Source organism: Ursus americanus, chromosome 33 (genome assembly GCF_024610735.1).
Source record: "Ursus americanus isolate L20-20 chromosome 33, mUrsAme1.1.p, whole genome shotgun sequence".
Taxonomy (NCBI): domain Eukaryota; kingdom Metazoa; phylum Chordata; class Mammalia; order Carnivora; family Ursidae; genus Ursus; species Ursus americanus.
In genome coordinates, this window is record NC_142159.1 from 23,190,781 (window position 1) to 23,208,782 (window position 18,002).

The window sequence follows — 18,002 nt, forward strand, 5'->3', positions numbered from 1 at the left end:
CACGCGCATCCTGGAGTACTACGCAGCCACCGAGAATGAATCCGATCTGCAGGCGCTGCTGTGGAATGAATGCCCAAATGTAACGTCAAGTGTAAAGGTGAAGTGCAAAATATGCTACTACTGCACTTAAAAAGTGTGCTTCTCTGGGAGGAGGAATAAATATTAACATGCTTTTATACGGACAGATGATCTTGGGATACATAAGAAACTGTGAATAAACAGAAGCATCCTCTGGGAAAGAGAATGCGAGGGGGACAGGAACAAGAGACGAAAGGAAGACTAACTTTTCACTGTATATCCTTCTTTACGGTTTGAATTTTTGAAGCCACGTATAAAGCTTACCTTTCCAAAAAATAAAAAAAAAGAAAGAAAAAAAACCTTCAAAAATACTACTACCATACATAACAACGTCACTTCGCTTTTTCTTCGTAGCATTGTCGCAGGCACACAAGGTTAAGAAAAGAGGAATCATTCTTCATTTTCAGGAAAAGCCTCAAAGCAACTGGGTAAATCCAAAAGAGCTTTGTCCCCCACCCCCAGCTCCTCTGGGCCACAGTCCCCCCGTGGTAGGGTGAAGTGTAGGAACCCACGTGACTCAGCCCTCTTGGGAGAGCAAGTGCTACCAGCTCCCCCTCTGAACGGGGAAGCCATGGCATCCCCATTTCCACGGCCTTCAGCCGGTCTAGCTGCTGCAGCTCTCATCCTGGATGCTGAAAAAAATCTCTGGAGTTCAAGACAAGTTTGGATAACAAGGGGAGCAGGAAAATTGATGGGGGGAACACCAGTCAGGGTGATGAATAGGCTGGTCCGGAACAGCAGGTGACGGATATGCAGATGCAAGACTGGCAGGGAAGGAAGACGGTCCGTTCACAACAGATGGATGCAGGTGCTCAATCATCCTCAGGAACAAGCCCGAGGCTGCCGTACACAGTCCTGTCTGCTCCGCCACCGGCAGCTCCTCATTCACCTGCAGGGCGCAGCCCCAGCCCAGAGGCTCTCTGCACGGGACCCACACCAGGGCAGTGGTTCAGGAAATGCCACTTGACTGCAGGCGGGACTCTCAGGGACTGACTGCTGGTGAACTTCTTCCTCCAGCTTCCAAAATCACACCCACTTTGTCTCTCTGGATAGCTCACACTCTGGGGTATGGCTTGCCCTGCCGGGGTGGGGTGACTTGTTTGCCCAGGCCGAAGGGACACAGGAATTCCAGGACATAGGAATTCCAGTGTTAAAGCCAGGACAGTGTGGGGCAAACCGGAACCAGTGGCCACCCTACTTACCAGCCACCATCCTTTCCTTTTTCTTCCCCTCTTCATCATCAGTGAGAGAGAACCTAGATCACCTAATTCAGTTCAACCTCATGACCGAGGAGAACTCCTCAGGTCAGGTATTTTGTTTCTTCCACCATCTAAGACTAACAGAGAGGTAAGTCAATAAGAAAAATCACCCAACCCTCGTCTTTGCCCAGGAGGGGAGCATCTTTTTAAAACATCCATATTAGGGACGCCTGGGTGGCTCAGTAGTTAAGCATCTTTCTTCGGCTCAGGTCCTCAGGTCATGATCCCGGGGTCCTGGGATGGAGCCCCTTGTCAGGCTCCCTTCTCAGCGGGAAGTCTGCTTCTCCCTCTGCCCACTGCTCCCCCTGCTCTCTCTTGCTATCTCTCTCTCTCTCTCTCAAATAAATAAATAAAATATTTTTTAAATAAATAAATAAAACAAAATAAAACATCCATTTTAGGGGCACCCAGCAGGCTCAGTAGGTGGAGCGTGTGACTCTTGATCTCAGGGTCATGGGTTCGAGCCTCACATTGGGGGTAGAGATTAGTTTAAAAAAATAAAGAAATAAAATAAAACGTCCATGACAGAGAAGGCACAATTACTCCAGCAAATGCAGGAATGAATCTCAATCTTGATGCCACAATCCACATCTCATTAACAAAGAATCAGAAGGGCCAGACAGCCCCTCACAGAGCCAATACCCTTCCTTCCAGCTCAGCCACAGCAGTTTCTGAGGGTGACGAAATGGGCCACAGCCAAGCATGGGGTCTCCCTTCCCTGTCCCCTCCTAGCTCTTTGCTGGACCCAAGCTCTTGAAAAAACAGCATTATAAAAATACTTCTGGCTTCACTAAGACACATTAAAGAATTAATTATAAAGTAAAGCTGAAGGAGAAAATTAATTTTAGAAACACATGAGGTTACAATTTTTTTTTTCCTGGAGATGGGGGAGGAAACAGTTATTTTCGTTCTCATCCTGGGGGCACAAGCTGGGAGCTGTCCAGTCGATAACCTGGCCATCAGAACAAGGTTTGTAATTAAAAGGTCAGTGACCTGGAAAGCCAGGGCCCCACTCCCAGAGCTTCTCAGTAATGACGGAGCTATTAAATTAAGACTGTTATGAAATCAATGCTAAAAAAGCTTTCATGGTAACGAGATTCCATTCAAGGACATGCAAACTACCTCATGAAATGGACGTAAATGATAAAAAAGAAAAGTAATAAAAGAGAGTTAAATTGAAATCTGCGTAAGAATTTACTCCCCCTTGAAATACTCCAGCGAGAGCAGCCCTTCACCTCTACCCCACTACCAAGGTTGAGACCATCAGGTTTCTTCCTCAAGTTCATTTCCAGCAAGGAGGCGGCTTTGCTACCGGGGGTTCCGCTTCCAGGAACAGAAGAAAGATAAGATCTTGTTTCACCTTTCAGAATGAGAAAGGATGGTGGTGTGTCTCGTTTGTTTAGTTTTCCTTTCCCCCTGGACTATTTATTAGATGAGCGAGAACACAGCCCTTTACTTACACACTTGAGAAAGGCACAATAAGCAAAAGTCTCAGCCAACACCACCCAGGCCCCATTATGCAGGATTATACAGAGAAGTGTGTGATGCTCATCGTTCTTCTAGAAGCCTGATTTGCAACAGATAGATTAGGAGTAAGCTAACAGACAACGCTATCTTCCCCTATCTTCCCCGTCTCCCGTCCTCCCTCCACGAACAGGCATCACTTTTACCCACCTTACGCTCAGCCTGCCAACATGTTTGGAAGCAGCCTGCCTCCTACACTTTGTGGTTGGATAGGGTGTCAAATCAACATAAGCCTACTGACAACGCTGTCCAAGCCTCTAACTTTCTGGACCAATTCTACTGCTCTTTTTAAGCTACTCTAACCTCCTGGACTGCAGCCCACCTAAAGCCCAGACGTGATGCCTGCCTGGTGAGCGTTGCCTCTGTATGCGGTCCACTTCCAAGAGGGCTTAAACCCCACGCACAGTCCAGTGGTGCCCATGTGCGGCTGACCACACAGCTGATGTGCCATCTGCGGAATCAAGTGGTTGGAAGGAAAACAAAAACATCTATTCTAATACTCCGAAGGTGAACAGCTGCTTTTCTCTTCCATCCAAAAAATCCAAGATAAAATAAAGAAATGTTGTAAATTACACAAAATGGCAGTATGAACTTCAAGGAAAATGATAAATGATTCCAATAACTTCATGTTTCTCATTAATGACTCCATGTTCAGACTTTAAAGCATCCAAAAGAGAACTCAAAACACAAAAAGAAAACAAAACACCACAAACCCAGAAGACCTTTGCAAACCAATGCTCTTGCATGCCTATCCCATCCAAGCCCCACTAGCCTGCCCCCGTCCCCCCAGCGCCCCGAATCAGACAGCACAACATTTAACTGTCAGTAACAGAGGCAGGCTGCAGCCCTGCTCCAGGCTGTGGTTTCACATTAAAACAAACTCAGCTGATGTGCCTAAAGTAACCCTCATTTTCCACTGAACTGACATGCACTACAGGGACCTCAATTTCTATATTAAATATTAAATAATATTAAAAGAAAAACAAAATTGGATTTGCCTTTTCAGGAAAGAGATGTTTATTAAAAAAAAGAAAGTCAAGATTATAATTCAAGGCAGTGCTCCACTGCAATTCCCCGAAGTGACATTTGCTAGGAAAAGCCAAGACTACAGTAGCTGCAAGCTCGCCCAAAGCCAGCGCTCCAAACCCACCCCTGCCACGAGTCCTGAGTCCTGCGGGGGAGACGGGAGACGGGGAGCCTTGGGGAGGATGCCAGAACCTTGGTCCCTCCCCTCAGGACACCCTCCCCACCGCCACAGACCAGCCAGCCAACTCTCTTTCTTTCCCAAGTACAGTTAGGGACAGGGGAGACGCTGGTTCCTTTGCAAAAGCCCCTCCCCCCTCACCCCACTGGGGCCGGTGCCAAACTCCGCAGACCGTGTACACCTGACCCAAGGAACAGCCGGAAATTTAAAAAGTGAAGTGTAAATCCACGAAGGGGCGCTTCTTCCCCAGACGCCAATCAAACCTTGGAATCCTCTGCCCAGAAAAGGTCCTGCCAGAACTTACCCTATTGGGACTCAACTCGGAAACAGATAATTACTGACTGAAGCAGCGTTTTACAGGATAATGGAGATGGGTGATTACGGCCAGTGATTCTGGACTGAGGCTCAGGGTAGACTCCTGCGGCTCTCTTTAGAGGAAAAAGGGAAGGAGGCCTCTCCGGGGTCCTGCTGCCTGCAATTCTACAAACTCTTGCCCACATTAGGGGTCGAAGAGGAACTGTGCCCACTCCACACTGACCAATACTCATCTCCCTCAGGCTTGCGCTCACACCGCCCTCTCAGAGAGACATGCTCGGGTCATCCCGTCTGCCGTCCCCACCCCAGCGCCGGTGCCCTCAACCCCGCGTGCCCGGCGTTATTTTTCTCCATGGCATTTGCCACTCGACAGACTATGGATCTCGTTTTCTCACTGGTTAATTGTCTGCCTTTCCCCCTAAGAATGTCAGCCCAGCGAGGGCAGGGATGCTGTCTGTCCTCTTCTCTGCAGGGTCCCCGGGGCCCAGAATGGGGCATACGCAGGGCAAATACTCGGCGATGGATTAACTCATCGATTGGTTTTGTTTTGCGTTATTTTTAAAGGAGCAACAAATAATAATTGCACAAAACAGTTTCCTCTCCACAGTAATTATTAGCCAACTAACTCAAAAGAAGTATTATTTGGTCCAGAGTTTCTCTCTCTCTTTTTCCTCTCCTTCTCCCAGTCAGGGATTTATTAAAATTACACAGATTAGATGGAGCTCCTGATACTAAAACTGCTCAGCAAAGCCTGCGGTGGGGAAGCGCCGAGCAAACACCAGAGACATTTGTCTCTAAATTGCTCTAAATACCTTCTGCAAATGAAATTCTAACCCAGCTGCGTTTGAGAGAAAATGAGGAATAACTGGTCATTGTCAGTGGAAGAGAAGATCAGGCAGTTATAATACCGCACAATATACTGGGGCAGAGGATCTCTCGGCAACCATAGATTTTGTCTCGGGTTACCCCGGGTAATCAGCACGGCTTTTAGGCTCAGCTTTCCCCGGCTTCGATGCTTTGATGAGAGAGCTGAAATCCCCAAGCTTTTATGATTAATTACTCCCCATAGGTACACATATTTCAAGGAAAAACTCTTTCATGGCATGATGGTTGCGGAGTGGAGAGGCCGGCCAACGCACTCCAAATTGTAATAACCTCCTACTGATGGGGGGCGAGCACGATGCCGCCAGCAAATGCACAACGCCCCTCACCAGCGCCGTCGCAGGGGCCAGCCCTGAGGCTGCCTCGGAACAGATGCCTGCGAATGGAGAGCTTCAGGCTCATTCTGCCCAAACCCCAAGGGTGCAGGCCTGGGACATGGTCCTACAAGCATCTCTATGGTGGGACGCCATGGAGCAGGCCACAGAGCAGACCGAGGAAACACCACCAAACCACTCCGTCTTCTATTCCAGCCACAGATGACTTAAAGCTCACAACCTCGAATTTTGAAGCTGACACTCCAGCTCCTGAAGGAAAAAGAGTTTTGTTTGTGGGGGGGAGGTGGAGAGGAGAAAGAAAACGCACTCCCCCCACCATGGTGCGTAAGGGCCTCTATGCAACTTTCCAGCTTTCTAGAAAATTAGATGTTCGAAGAGTAAAAAGTCAAATTCTTTTTTTTGTTTGTTTTGGGGTTTGTTTTGTATTTTACAGAACAAGAAAAATATCCTAAATTGCAACAGAGCCAAAAGAGATTCTTTCTGCTTTGGACAATATTGAATTTGTCAAGATCCATTTAATCCCTGCTTACAGAAATACCATAAAACCAGTAATTTACCACTTCAATCCGTAAATCAGACTGACCCCAAGCTTGACCTTAACCCGACCTTGTTTAGTCATCTCATTTCCCTCGTCCTTCAATTTCTTTCTTCCTGATTCTTTACTGAGGCAGCTGACCTCCTAACCTAAAGCCAGTCACTGTGTAACCAGGGTCATATTATCAGAAGAACGGACCAGAGGCAGAAGTCCTCCACAGTCTTATCCAGTGGGCCTCTTCCTGCTGCCCGTGCCAGGCTGTCCTGGGCTAAGTGTCAGCCTTGCACCTGGTGCTGGATCACCCAGACAGTATCATCTCTCTGTTCGACTGTTAAGGAAAGAAGCCCGCATTCCCCCTGAGGGGGGTCCCCTCACTCCCACACCAGTGGGACAGTATGGAAGGTCCTTTCAGCAACACCGTGGCTTCCATCTGCCCCGTCCCCAGTCCCTTTCTGCAGGCCACGCTGCATGGCCATGGGGAACCTGTACCTTTCTTCTTAAGGAATGCTCTCCTGGTCGCAAGTGGGCTCTGGCGGACCCGGGAATTCTGTAGAAACTTCACTGCTGTGGCAATCTGGTCGGGGAGATAAAAGAGAGAAGAAAAATAAACATCAATAGCCTGAATGTCAAGATTAAAAATCCTACCAGTTTATCCCAGGTCCATAGAAATAAGCACACCATTGTGGTCAAATATATAACCAGTTATTTCTCACATTTAAAATCTACCTGAATAAAAGACTATGTCAGTTCCCACTGGCTTCCTGTATCTGATTCTATCAAACCTAATCCCCTCAGCCTAGCTTTTAAGACCTGCAGTAATCTTTCCTTTTTCTGCCTGTTCAAGCTGAATCTTCATACTCCTCGGCAGGTAGCCCTCTCCTGGCGATGCTCACCCACGTCACCGTCCTTGTGCTCGGGCTATGCCCTTGTTCTAGAAGGCCTCCCTTTCCCGCCTCTACCTGTCTAAACATTGCATACACACACACACACACGTACATGTGTACAAACACACACACACACACGCACACCAACACAGCCCTTTTATAGCCTGTGCTAACTCCTCAAAGCCTTCCCTAAATAAGCAAGCCATCTCTGATCTCCCTATTCTCTTAAATTCTTTAATGCTCGTAGTGTGTACCATATAATTGAAGACATAATTATACTGTCTTCTAATGTTCAGGCTGCCTCCCCAACCACCCTGCAAGCATCTGAGGAGAAGAAAGACCACGCTGCTTCCACAGAGTGGAGAGTGCTGAGCACAGACCGGCTGGGAAGGATTATATAAGAGACAACGCACACAGCCATTCACACCGGTCCCTCTTATGCAACGAAGCTCAATCCTGAAGAGACTTCAAAGGACAAAGTTTGGGGTTTCATGGCTAAAAGCTGACAGATTGACAGATGATCCCCCTACCTCTGGTAATAATATTATTTAATGAAATCTTCTATCTACAAATAAGCCAAAGAGGGGGTGGAGGAAAACTGCTGAAGGTATTAACCTTCACATCACTCAGCACACATGAAGCGTGTGTTTGCACGCCGCTTGTGTGCTCTCCGTCCCAGGCACTGGTGCAATGGGTGGGACATGCCAACCTGCCCCAAATAGGAAAGGGGCCGTTTTAAATGCCTGGCATTACTCATCTCATCAAGACCAAAAGAATAATATAGTCTCGTGTTACAGGTAAAGTCAACAGACCCTGGAGTTCACTCCTAAGTTGTTGAAAGAAAACATTTCTAAGGGACCAAATATAAGAAACTTTTCTAAGATCCTTCAGACTAAGGGTAGCAGCTATCCAGAGACTCGAGCACAAAGTGCTGTGACTATCAATGGAATACAACTTACAAATATCCTCCTCATACCTTATATGAATTTAATCCTGACACCAGCCAGACTTCTCTGGTAACAAAGATATGACGATAAATGAGAAAAAAAAAAAAAAAGCCAGGTCAATTCCCATATGTATCTTCTCCCATAATCCCTCTATTGGAGGCTAGCCTAAGACATTCTCCCTCAAGGATGAATTCAGGTGTCTCAGACCTTTAGCTTCAGGCCCGGTAGCGATAAGACCCACTCGTGTTCCTGGAGACTGGTTGTAATCCGTCCAGCACTGCAAACCTCTTAACCCCCATCATGAGCTGCAGTGGTAACCAACCAGCTCTGGACTAGAGAGAAACCGATGCTCCAGATTCTAGACCCCCAAACTCCACACGCACCCCCTCGGCCCCTCAACCACATCTCCTCCGGTCGCACCAAACTTAAGAAAAATGTGACAGACATCTACAAAACAGATGTGTTTTAATGAAGAGATGGGAGAAGAGAAAAAAAGAGGAAAACAGAAGAGGGACTGGAGTGGAGGAGGGAGCGGCAGGGGAGAAGGTGGCCACGGGACAAATGGAGAAAGCAGAAGAGCTGGACCGGAAAGAGAGGCAGAAGAAGTGGGGACAGGAGAAGCGGGAAGGAGACGTGGGGAGGGAGGGAGAGAGACAAGAGGAAGAGAGGCCCATGTCCAGGAAGGAGTGGACGGCTACACAGTCACAGGCCCCACAGGGTCAATGGCCACTGGCCTGGTTCGGATGGCTTGGGGATGACTGTTCTTCACCTGGAGAAAAAACACACCTTCCACACACAAGACAATTCCGGCACCAGTACCATGCGCCAGTGTCCGCACGCGGTGGTGTGCACCAGGTGTCAGAGGGAATGCGGATGAGCGGGCCTTAAGCAGCAGATACTAACAGCACGGCTCCTCTCATTTACCCATAGAAGCATCGACCTTTCCTTCATCCTTCCAAAATTTTCCATGACAGAGAAAGAAAACAGAATCCCACCACTAAAACGCACAGGTTTCACCTTGCTTTTTTAATATAGTCCTTGGTATATGCATTTCTGGTCAGAGAGCAAAGTTCTGATGGGTTTAATGGTGCACTCAATGCAGTGCTTGGCGCATTCCATCAATTTTTTTTAAAAAATTGCATCTCTTATTTCTTTAAATACATTAATCAGCCTAGTGTAGGCAAAACGGATCCATCGGACAATGCAATAAACATGAATTATCATCTATCCAACACGCATAATGGCTTAAAAATACATAATAGCAGGTGTAGTTTAAATGATTAGTTATTACACCTGTGGTGGGTCTGATTCAATTGGGAAAAATCATCTTTAATAGGTTAAAAGGTTTAGATCACCATGCTTTCCTTAAAGTGGCTGTAGAGAGGGAATGATGGAGTGCTCTGTCATTAGTAATTCATTTAAGAAAAACGTGGGGGATATAGCAAAGAACAGCATAAACGAGCGAATCCAATTTAAACATCAGGTAAAGTAGAAAACACCTTTTAAAAAAGCAAGATAAATGAATTCGGAAGGGAGATGAAATTGACATATTTATTTTAACGGGAATTTGACAAAGTCCCGGCACACTTCAAACTTGCAAAAATATGAACAATTTCTTTTAAAGTTTCCATTCACTAATTTCAAGCCATATAAAATCATACTGCCGAACACCTACATAAAGTATATTTGGGGCTTGTTTATGTCCCTCTTGATCTTTGTCTGAAAATGCAGGCGACAGGCAAATCACGTATTTAACAGCATCGATATCACTACGCCAGATGCAAAAATATAAAGCATCCAAACTAACAGCCTCAACATAATGTGCTGAATAAGAAAGATACCCAGATAAGCAGCTACATGTAAGTGTGAACATATGAAAACCTCTCTCCGCCTCTCAGTAATTATTTCTTCAGCCACTCTTTACTTCCCCCCCGGCCCCCCTGCCCGAGAACCTGGCGCTACAATAGGGGGGAAAGGCCTGTCCAATCTGGAATTTTCTATGCCCGGGGATTCATCCACAGATGGTAAAAGATTTCCTGCAAATCTTTACCCATAATGCAAAGGTTTTAGCCACTAAGTAACTGCCAGCGCCATTGTTGGACACTTTTCATTAACTTCATGAAACAACTCAGCTGACTCTTCCTCTGCAGAGGCCCAACACACACAGCATGCTTTTGTTGGCCGACGTGATGGGGTGCCTGCAGCCTGTCCTGTATTATCGTTTGATTTTCTAATTAGGAGATGAATGTGACTATTCATGGGTTGTATTTGTGCCCAACTAAATTACATAAATTCAGGCCAAATCTTCCGCCTCAATGTCAAAGATGTAAAACGGAGACAGGAACTTTATTGCACATGTTGTGGGAGTGCAGCAAGCCAGGGAAAATTCTGGCGCAAAGCACCTGATGCCGCTGTGGGAAGCCACTCGCCGTTGAGTCCACGAGAAACGTGGACTCGATTTTCCTTTCCCCTCCTCTTGCACTGACAGTTCCTAATGAGTGCACCTCGAATCACCAGGAGCTGGAGTCGTAAAAATACAGACGATGAACTCAGAAGAAAACAGAAGCAAAGCTTCTCGCTACCCCTATTCCTGTGACCCTATCTTCTGCCTCCCTCCCCCAAAAAGCAAAATAAAACCATCCTGGCACCATCAACTCTTCAGTCTTAGGGAAATTTGATCATTTTCCGTGTTTATCACTAAAGTGACTGCCGCCTCTGCAATGGACGTGCGGGGGGACCGCTGCAGCCAGGAGGCAGAGGAGACTTGGGGCTGAAGGACACCTTTGGACCCCAGATGATCGGCCAATCGCGAGAGATCCTTGTTTGAGAGCCCAGGATTTGTAACTGTAAATCAGTGGAATACAGTATACTCGGGGGCTATCTACAATGTTAAATGCACTGTGTAGGGTAAGTAATCCCTGGTGAGAGGAATCGAGTTCTGGCAGTCCTCGCTGAAGGGGTGCTTCCTATGTGCTTCCCACTCTCCTGCAAAAGACCTGCACACTGTAATCTTCAGAACGTGCACTTTATTTTCTGCACAAGGGGGACAGGAGAACAGAGCTTGCCTAATAACGAGCCTGGGGTGTGAGGAAGCCTGAGCACTTTGCACCTGACATGTAAACCGGATGCATTGTCTCCAGTGACACTTACTTGGAATGCCACCAATTCCAGCACTCCTGTGTGCTACATACACATCTATCTCCCAAACTGTGAGCCTTCATTAGCCATTCTAAAATATTAAAAATATTCAAAAATTAATGACACTAACAACCAAAGCCAAGTCCTTTTTAACCCAGAGAGATCACAACCAGAGGGCAGAAGAAATGACCGATGAGCGGGCCTGAAACCCCACTCCCGACACCGCACCGCCGCACGTGCGCTGCTCAGAAGATTAAATTGCCTGTGAAAGGTTCCTATGCTCGTGCTCTAAAGTAGATAGATACCCAGAATCCTGTTAACAAGCGTTAGACCAAAGCCAACTCGAGTTTTAACAAGGACTGACTTTAAAAGCCGGGCAGTGCTGAGAATGAAAGCACCCTCTTCAAACAGAAATGCTGCATTTTAGTAAGAAATCAGTACTCTGTCAGGAGTTCCTTGACAAATACGGTCATCGGTGGCACAAGGAAATAGTTGCAAAGCAGCTGTTAATCAGAGAAACACATCGTAGAACGCTGATGCTAGCACTCGTGAAAAAATGCAACGGGCTAATTATGAAGCTATATATCTCACTAAAGAGGCCGTGTTCCTTGAGATTCCAGGCAAAGCACTCTCAGATCCAGGGTCCTAGGACAACATAATTCTGGCTCTCTGCATCCAGAATCCTCCCTCATCTGTGGCCGCCTATCCCAGGCTCTTCGTTCTCTTTCAAGCCTCCTTGCTCTCCTTCTAGCTAGGGAAGGGGCTGAGAAGGGTAACCGCTCTGGAAGCAGGGGCACCCACGAGCCACATACCAAGACGCTGCACGAATGCACCCAGAAGGAGTCAGATCCTAAACCAGAATGAAAGGAAATCTATGAGCCCGCAAAAGAAATGTCAGAACCCTCGTTCTAAGTGCGGCAGGGGAGCAACCGTGGGTGAGCTTCAAGTGAGGGGGGCCGCCTCCCCACCCCCCCCCCGGGCAGTCGCCAAAATGAAAAGACAGAAGAAAAAGCAGCAGCAATAAACATAAAAACTGAGACTGTTGTGTTTGAAATCCCAAAGGGAGGAAGAAGGCCTGGCAGAAAGCCGCTCTCAAGAGTGTGAGGTGCCACTCGGAAGCCGAGGGGCTCGCCGGCAGGTGAGGGGAAAGTTAATATGCGCAGGAAGGCTCGGTCAGCCAAAATTCAATACGATCCCGCGCAAGGACAAGGAGGAATGAGGCTCCCCGAAACCAGACTAGTGGGAGTGGGGGGAGGGGCGCCACTGAACGCTCGGAGCAAAACCACTGGAATGGCAAGAGGGGAATAACCTTGAGGTGGACGAGGCTCGGGCAGCCCAAGCGCAGAGCCAAAGTGCCCCCTAGCCGGAGCCGGCGGCCACGCAGGCCAGGGGCGGCCGCCCCGCTGACTCGCACAGCCCCAGTGAAGTGTTTTCACTCAGGGAAAATGAAATGTTTTGCAAGATGAAACAGAATGAAAATTGAGGTTTTAGGTAATTACTAGTTGGCATTTACATATCACGGGCTGGTTCAACACCTATTCATTTTCCTCTTTTATTTTCAATTTTTTAAAATTGCTCATTAAAAATGAACAGATGACAGTGACAGGAATTTTTTTTTTTTTTTTTTTTTTTTACTCTTTCTCCTTCTCTGAGGGTTACAAAATCAAGAGGTACTTTTAGCCCGTTTATCTACGGTTAACACACACACACACACACACACACACACACACGCACACACGCACACACACAGAGGTATGTTTCATTTACATCAAGGGGGGAAAGGAGAGAGGAAAGTCAAGAAAAGCCAGGAAGTTCAAAGATAAAGACAGCGCGTCCTACTGGAGCCAGCCTCCTGCACCTGGGGAGGAGTGCGCTAGCAAGCGGCCCAGCACTCGAGGAGTTAAAGGAAAGAGCCTCTCTTTCAACTTGGAATTTCCTGGTTTTTGTCACTGTGTCCTTCCCATTGTTGATTTGGGTTACAACCCTCTACTAATTAAGCTTGTGGGCCCTAATTTCCTTTGTTTTACTTTCCTCTGTCCTTTTGTTTTTCACATTAAAGAAATAAAATATCTCTGGTAGGAGTGCACAAGAGTTGACATGATAGAACATAATATTTTTAAGGTCTACTGTGTAAATCTGTATTTAGGGAATTCCAAAGCACGCATTATTGACCCTAGTCTCTCTTCAAACACATTGATATATGTAGTAAAAGCCTTTATGAAAAGTGGCAACGTCGTGTGCAGCAAAACTACCTTTCAAAGTGAAATACCTCTGCATTTAAATTTTTCTTCTTGGCCCGAGTTTAAAATATTGCACGAACTGCTTGTCAGAATGTCATTGTTTTGTAATTTGATTAAACTAGTTCTTCTAGAAATGTGTGTGGAAATAAAAAGCATCTTAAGCCAACGTGCACTGCTTAATATCAAGTGACAGTGATTTTAGGGGCACGAGGGTGACTCCGGAGGGTACTCTGGGTGCCAGCCTGCAGCCCAAGGGGAGCTGGTGCAGTTGGGGCGGCAAAGCTGAAAAGCAGAGGAGCTGCCTCTGCAGGGCTCGCCTGTCACCGCGCCACACAACAGGGCCGGAGTGCACACACTTGCCGGAGAGGAAAGAAAACCCTTGCTTCTGGGTTGAGAAGATCAAAGTTCCTTTTTAGGAAAGGTTGAGAAGGAAAAGGATTTTCTCCTTCAGGGAGAAAGAAAAGCAAATTTAAATGCCTTGTCCCCATGCATCCCCACCTGAATTTAGATAGCAGCCCCTCTAATTTTTGATGCGACCAACAAAGCAGTTACCCAAAGAGGGGAGGAAAAAAGGATGACATTTGCCTTTTCCCTTGGCTTTGAAATCCAACTGGCAGCAAATTGTTTGAAGTCCTGCTTAGAGAAGAAACTGTAATAGCCTCCATACTGAAAAGAGGAGGAAAATGCCATTATACACGGATCACGGTAGCAGTGACCTCAGCGGAGAAGCAAACGAGCTGGCTGCAAGTCGGAGGTCCGGCCGGCGTGCCAGGAACAGAAATAAAAGGTTTATGTGCCAGAGACGTGTGGCAAGAGTTGGGTGCTCGGTCCCAGGAGGTACCAAGAAAAGGCAAGGAGTTCAATTCCTCAACACGGTGTCTTTCAACAGCTCCTCGACTGCTCCTTCTGCCAGTTTCCCTCGGTTTTGCATTTTCTATATTCCTCTAATTTCCCTGCGCTGCTAAAGAGGAAGCAGAGAGCACCCAGGCTTCGTGTTGTAAAATTAATGAAGGTGTCAAGCTGTTGAGTTGAATCACTCCAAAGGAATGTAATGACTCAGTGTCCAAGATGCTCCCTAGGAGAACTGTGAGCTCACTCAGTGACGGTAGCTGGTGACTCCAACACTAAAAATATGTAGCATTCAGTCCCCAGGACCTTCCTAATGATACCACTGCTTCTACCTCCCTGTCCCTCCCTCTCTCCGCCGCAGGCTGAATTTTCTGCTTTCTGAAGGTTACGGCTCTCCAACGCCAGTACTTCTCAGATGCTCAGCAAATGAAACAGTGCTTCGCGTCCCACTTCTTTTGAAGTCGGGGCCACACAGAGATTGGCAAAGCCCTCTCTGGTCATGCGCTATCAAGATGTGGGACGATTAGGAAGGGGATGAAGGTTATGTCATGGACAGTGACGGTAGGGGCTGGACACTGAACGGACAACCAGTCAGTGTAGGACAGGGTCCCCTCGGGATGGCTTAGCACCTTGGGCTCTGAGGGCAAAGAGATGGGCTCCTGGATTCCACAGAAAATAAGCTCAGGACCAAGAAATTCTGTCTATAGTCACCCCACATACAACACAATACTAAAACCTTTGAGGCGTCACTAAATGACACTCCTACCAGACATCCTACAAAAAAACTAGAGAGAGACTAAATGTTAAAAAAATAGATTTGAATACAAAAGAAACAGACATAGCTTAGAAACAGTTTGAATGCAAAGACAGCAAGAAAAGAATTTAAAATGACAAATGTCATTATTTACAATAACCAAGATATGGAAACAACTTAAGTGTCCAATGGATGAATGGATAAAGAAATTATGTGTGTTCTCCCTCTTTCTCTCTCCCCTTCTCTTTCCCCCCTTCTCTCTCATACACACACATAGAGGAATATTATTCAGCCATAAAAGAAAAGAATGAAATCTTGCAATTTGTGACAACACGGATGCACCTCGAGGGTATTATGCTAAGTGAAGTCAGACAGAGAAAGACAAATACCATATAATCTCTGTTATATGTGGAATTAAAAAAAACAAACAAATAAGGGGCGCCTGGGTGGCTCAATCAGTTAAGCATCCGACTCTTGGTTTCAGCTCAGGTCATGATCTCAAGGTCGTGGGATGGAGCCCCCTGCTGGGCTCCATGCTCAGCAGGGAGTCTGCTTGGGATTCTCTCTTCCTCTCCTTCTCCCTCTGTACCCCCCCACGACCACTCACAAGCTCCAAATAAATAAATAAATAAAATCTTAAAAAAAAAAAAAAAAACAAGCTCATAGATACAGAGAACAGATTGGTAGTTGCCAGAGACAGGGGTTGAGGGGTAGGAGAAAGGGTGAAGGGGGTAAAAATTTATTTTAAAAAAAGAATCTGTGTTTCAGGTAGAGGACATAACTTCATTCAAAGACGTGGAAGGGGAAATTACGTACATACCTTAAGAAACGGGTGGAGACTGTAGCCTGAGCACTAAAGGAACCATACATAACCACTGGCGTGTAGTTAAGAAAGGTGTTTCCCAGGGGAGCACAAGTCCACAATCCTGATACCGCTGTACACGCGTACTGGGATTGAGCAAATAAGCAGACAGATGACGGACAGTGGTAGAAAGAAGAGATAAAATTCTTCTCATAAAGAGAAGCAAGTACACATCCAGCACTTCTTCAGCGCTGCTGTGCCACAGACAAAAGGAGAGACAAGGTCTGGCTCTTTCCATACTGGGATATTCTGCTATACTTTTTTGCTTTTGTACGTGATCTGCCTTCTCTGCGCATAGCGTTCCCTACTTAACCCACTGAATTAATTTGTACTCCTCTAAAGCTAATAAAAAAGAAAAAATAAATAAAGAGGAATTTTCGGCTAGGCCCGCCTAGACTCCATTCTAGCTCACGTGCAACTGCCTTGGCCTCCAGGCTGGATATCGCTTAACTGGATAGTGTGTTATTAAAATATTTTGTATACAGGGGCACCCAGGTGGTACAGTCTTAATTAAGCCTCTGACTCTTGGTTGCAGCTCTGGTCGTGATCTCGGGGTCATGAGATCGAGCCCCGAGCGCGGCGCCCGCTTCAGATTCCCCCTCTCCTCTGCCCCTCCTGTTTGTGCTCTCTCTCTCTAAAAAATAGATAAATCTTTTTTAAAAATGTAAAATATTTTGTGTACAAAACAATTAAGAAAGAAATATAAAATGACAAACGTGGACAGCCTTTAAGTCACCCTTAGATCCACCAGAGAGCCCAAGAAAGTAAACAGTTAGTATCTGCACTAACAAAGGACCACCAAGTCCTAGTTTCTGCTATTAGTTTAGGTTCTTTTATGGCCTAAGAGGAAAAAAATAAAAGTATGAGATCCAAAAGTATGATTCATAACACTGGCAGACTCAAAAATCTTCAAATTTACAGTAAGATAATAGGGATCAGAAACGGTTTCCATTCAACTAGTGAAATGAAATCAGCTCCTCTCCGAGGAAAAGCGCCCTCCTCCCCAAGCACATAAGCCCCAGAGAGTGGCCAGAAATAGGCTGTCTACAGAGATGGGCCACGTTGGTGGAACCGACTCTGGCTATCTGGCATCCATATGAACTAAGAAACTCAGTGGCCAGTTTCTATCTTCTGAGAAAGGGGTATCTATCTGATCTAGGTCACGCCTCTGTAGCTGACCTTAGGAGGAACTTACCCACACCACGAGTACGGAATAGAGAAGCAAGTCAAGCTATGCCTCGGACACAGATGGGGAAAGAGGCATCACTCTTTTCTTGGATCTTCCGGAAGCACTGAAACAAGGGCTGTGGAACTGACTCTCATCCCCCACTATCGGATTTGTACCCACAGGACCAAGGTGCAAATTCAGAAGAGAGAGTGAATCAAACACTATCACTCCAGTTGCCTTCTCTGATAAACCCCAATTTAGGAACTTGTAGCTCAGCAAGGAACTCAAATGGTAATCATCATGGCTTTGAACCGTTCCATAATCTTTCACTAAACATGGTGAACATTCCTATTATTCACAACCACAGCTACCAATAAAGAAAATACACCTTTAAAGATAAAAGACTGGAGAGAGGCCTATTAGACATCACAGCCGCCCTGGCCACGAGGCCCTCATTACAGATCTCAAGAAGGAGGGTCTCTACACCCTACATCTGACTTCCTACCGATCTTGGTCATCTAAAATGAGCACGTAATTTACCTATAATTAACGCAACATTTAAACAATTTTCACCATCAAGCAAATCAGTTCTATTGAGCACCCTGCCCCCCTCCTCTAAATCAATAGTAACTCATTTCCAATTCCTTCCAGCTCTGTCTGGGAAACAGAGAAGTTCACTTTTTGTTATCTGAAGGATTAGGAATGACCACCTTGCTCTGCAACCTTCTTGATTCTCCACATCCCACTAGGAGGCTGAAATACTTTGAAATCACAAAAATCCCTACATTTCCTCAATTTGGCAGAAGCTTCCTGAGACCTCGCTCATCATTCTCTGCTCACTGTCCTTTCTCTCTCTCTCTCTTCCTGCCTGTTTAAACACATGGACACAGAGTTATTAACTTTTACAGGAAAACCAAATAAAATAATGTCGAAGCAAAACTGCGGTGATGTCAGGCTGCAGCGAGCACCATTCATCTGTGGGAATCTGATTAGCGCTCGAGTGGCAGAGCTACCTGGAAAAGTGCTCA

At 46.3% G+C, this 18,002-nt stretch overlaps 1 protein-coding gene across 5 annotated transcripts in view; it reads right to left on the reverse strand.

The window, feature by feature from the left end:
* PEX14 (peroxisomal biogenesis factor 14) overlaps positions 1-18,002 on the reverse strand; it is a 133,579-nt gene that overhangs the window by 77,867 nt on the left and 37,710 nt on the right. For all 5 annotated transcript variants that reach the window (XM_045776886.2, XM_045776887.2, XM_087858733.1 and 2 more), the window contains one exon: positions 6,622-6,706. In XM_045776886.2, the coding sequence (XP_045632842.1) occupies positions 6,622-6,706 (85 nt within the window). The remainder of the gene's footprint in view (positions 1-6,621; positions 6,707-18,002) is intronic.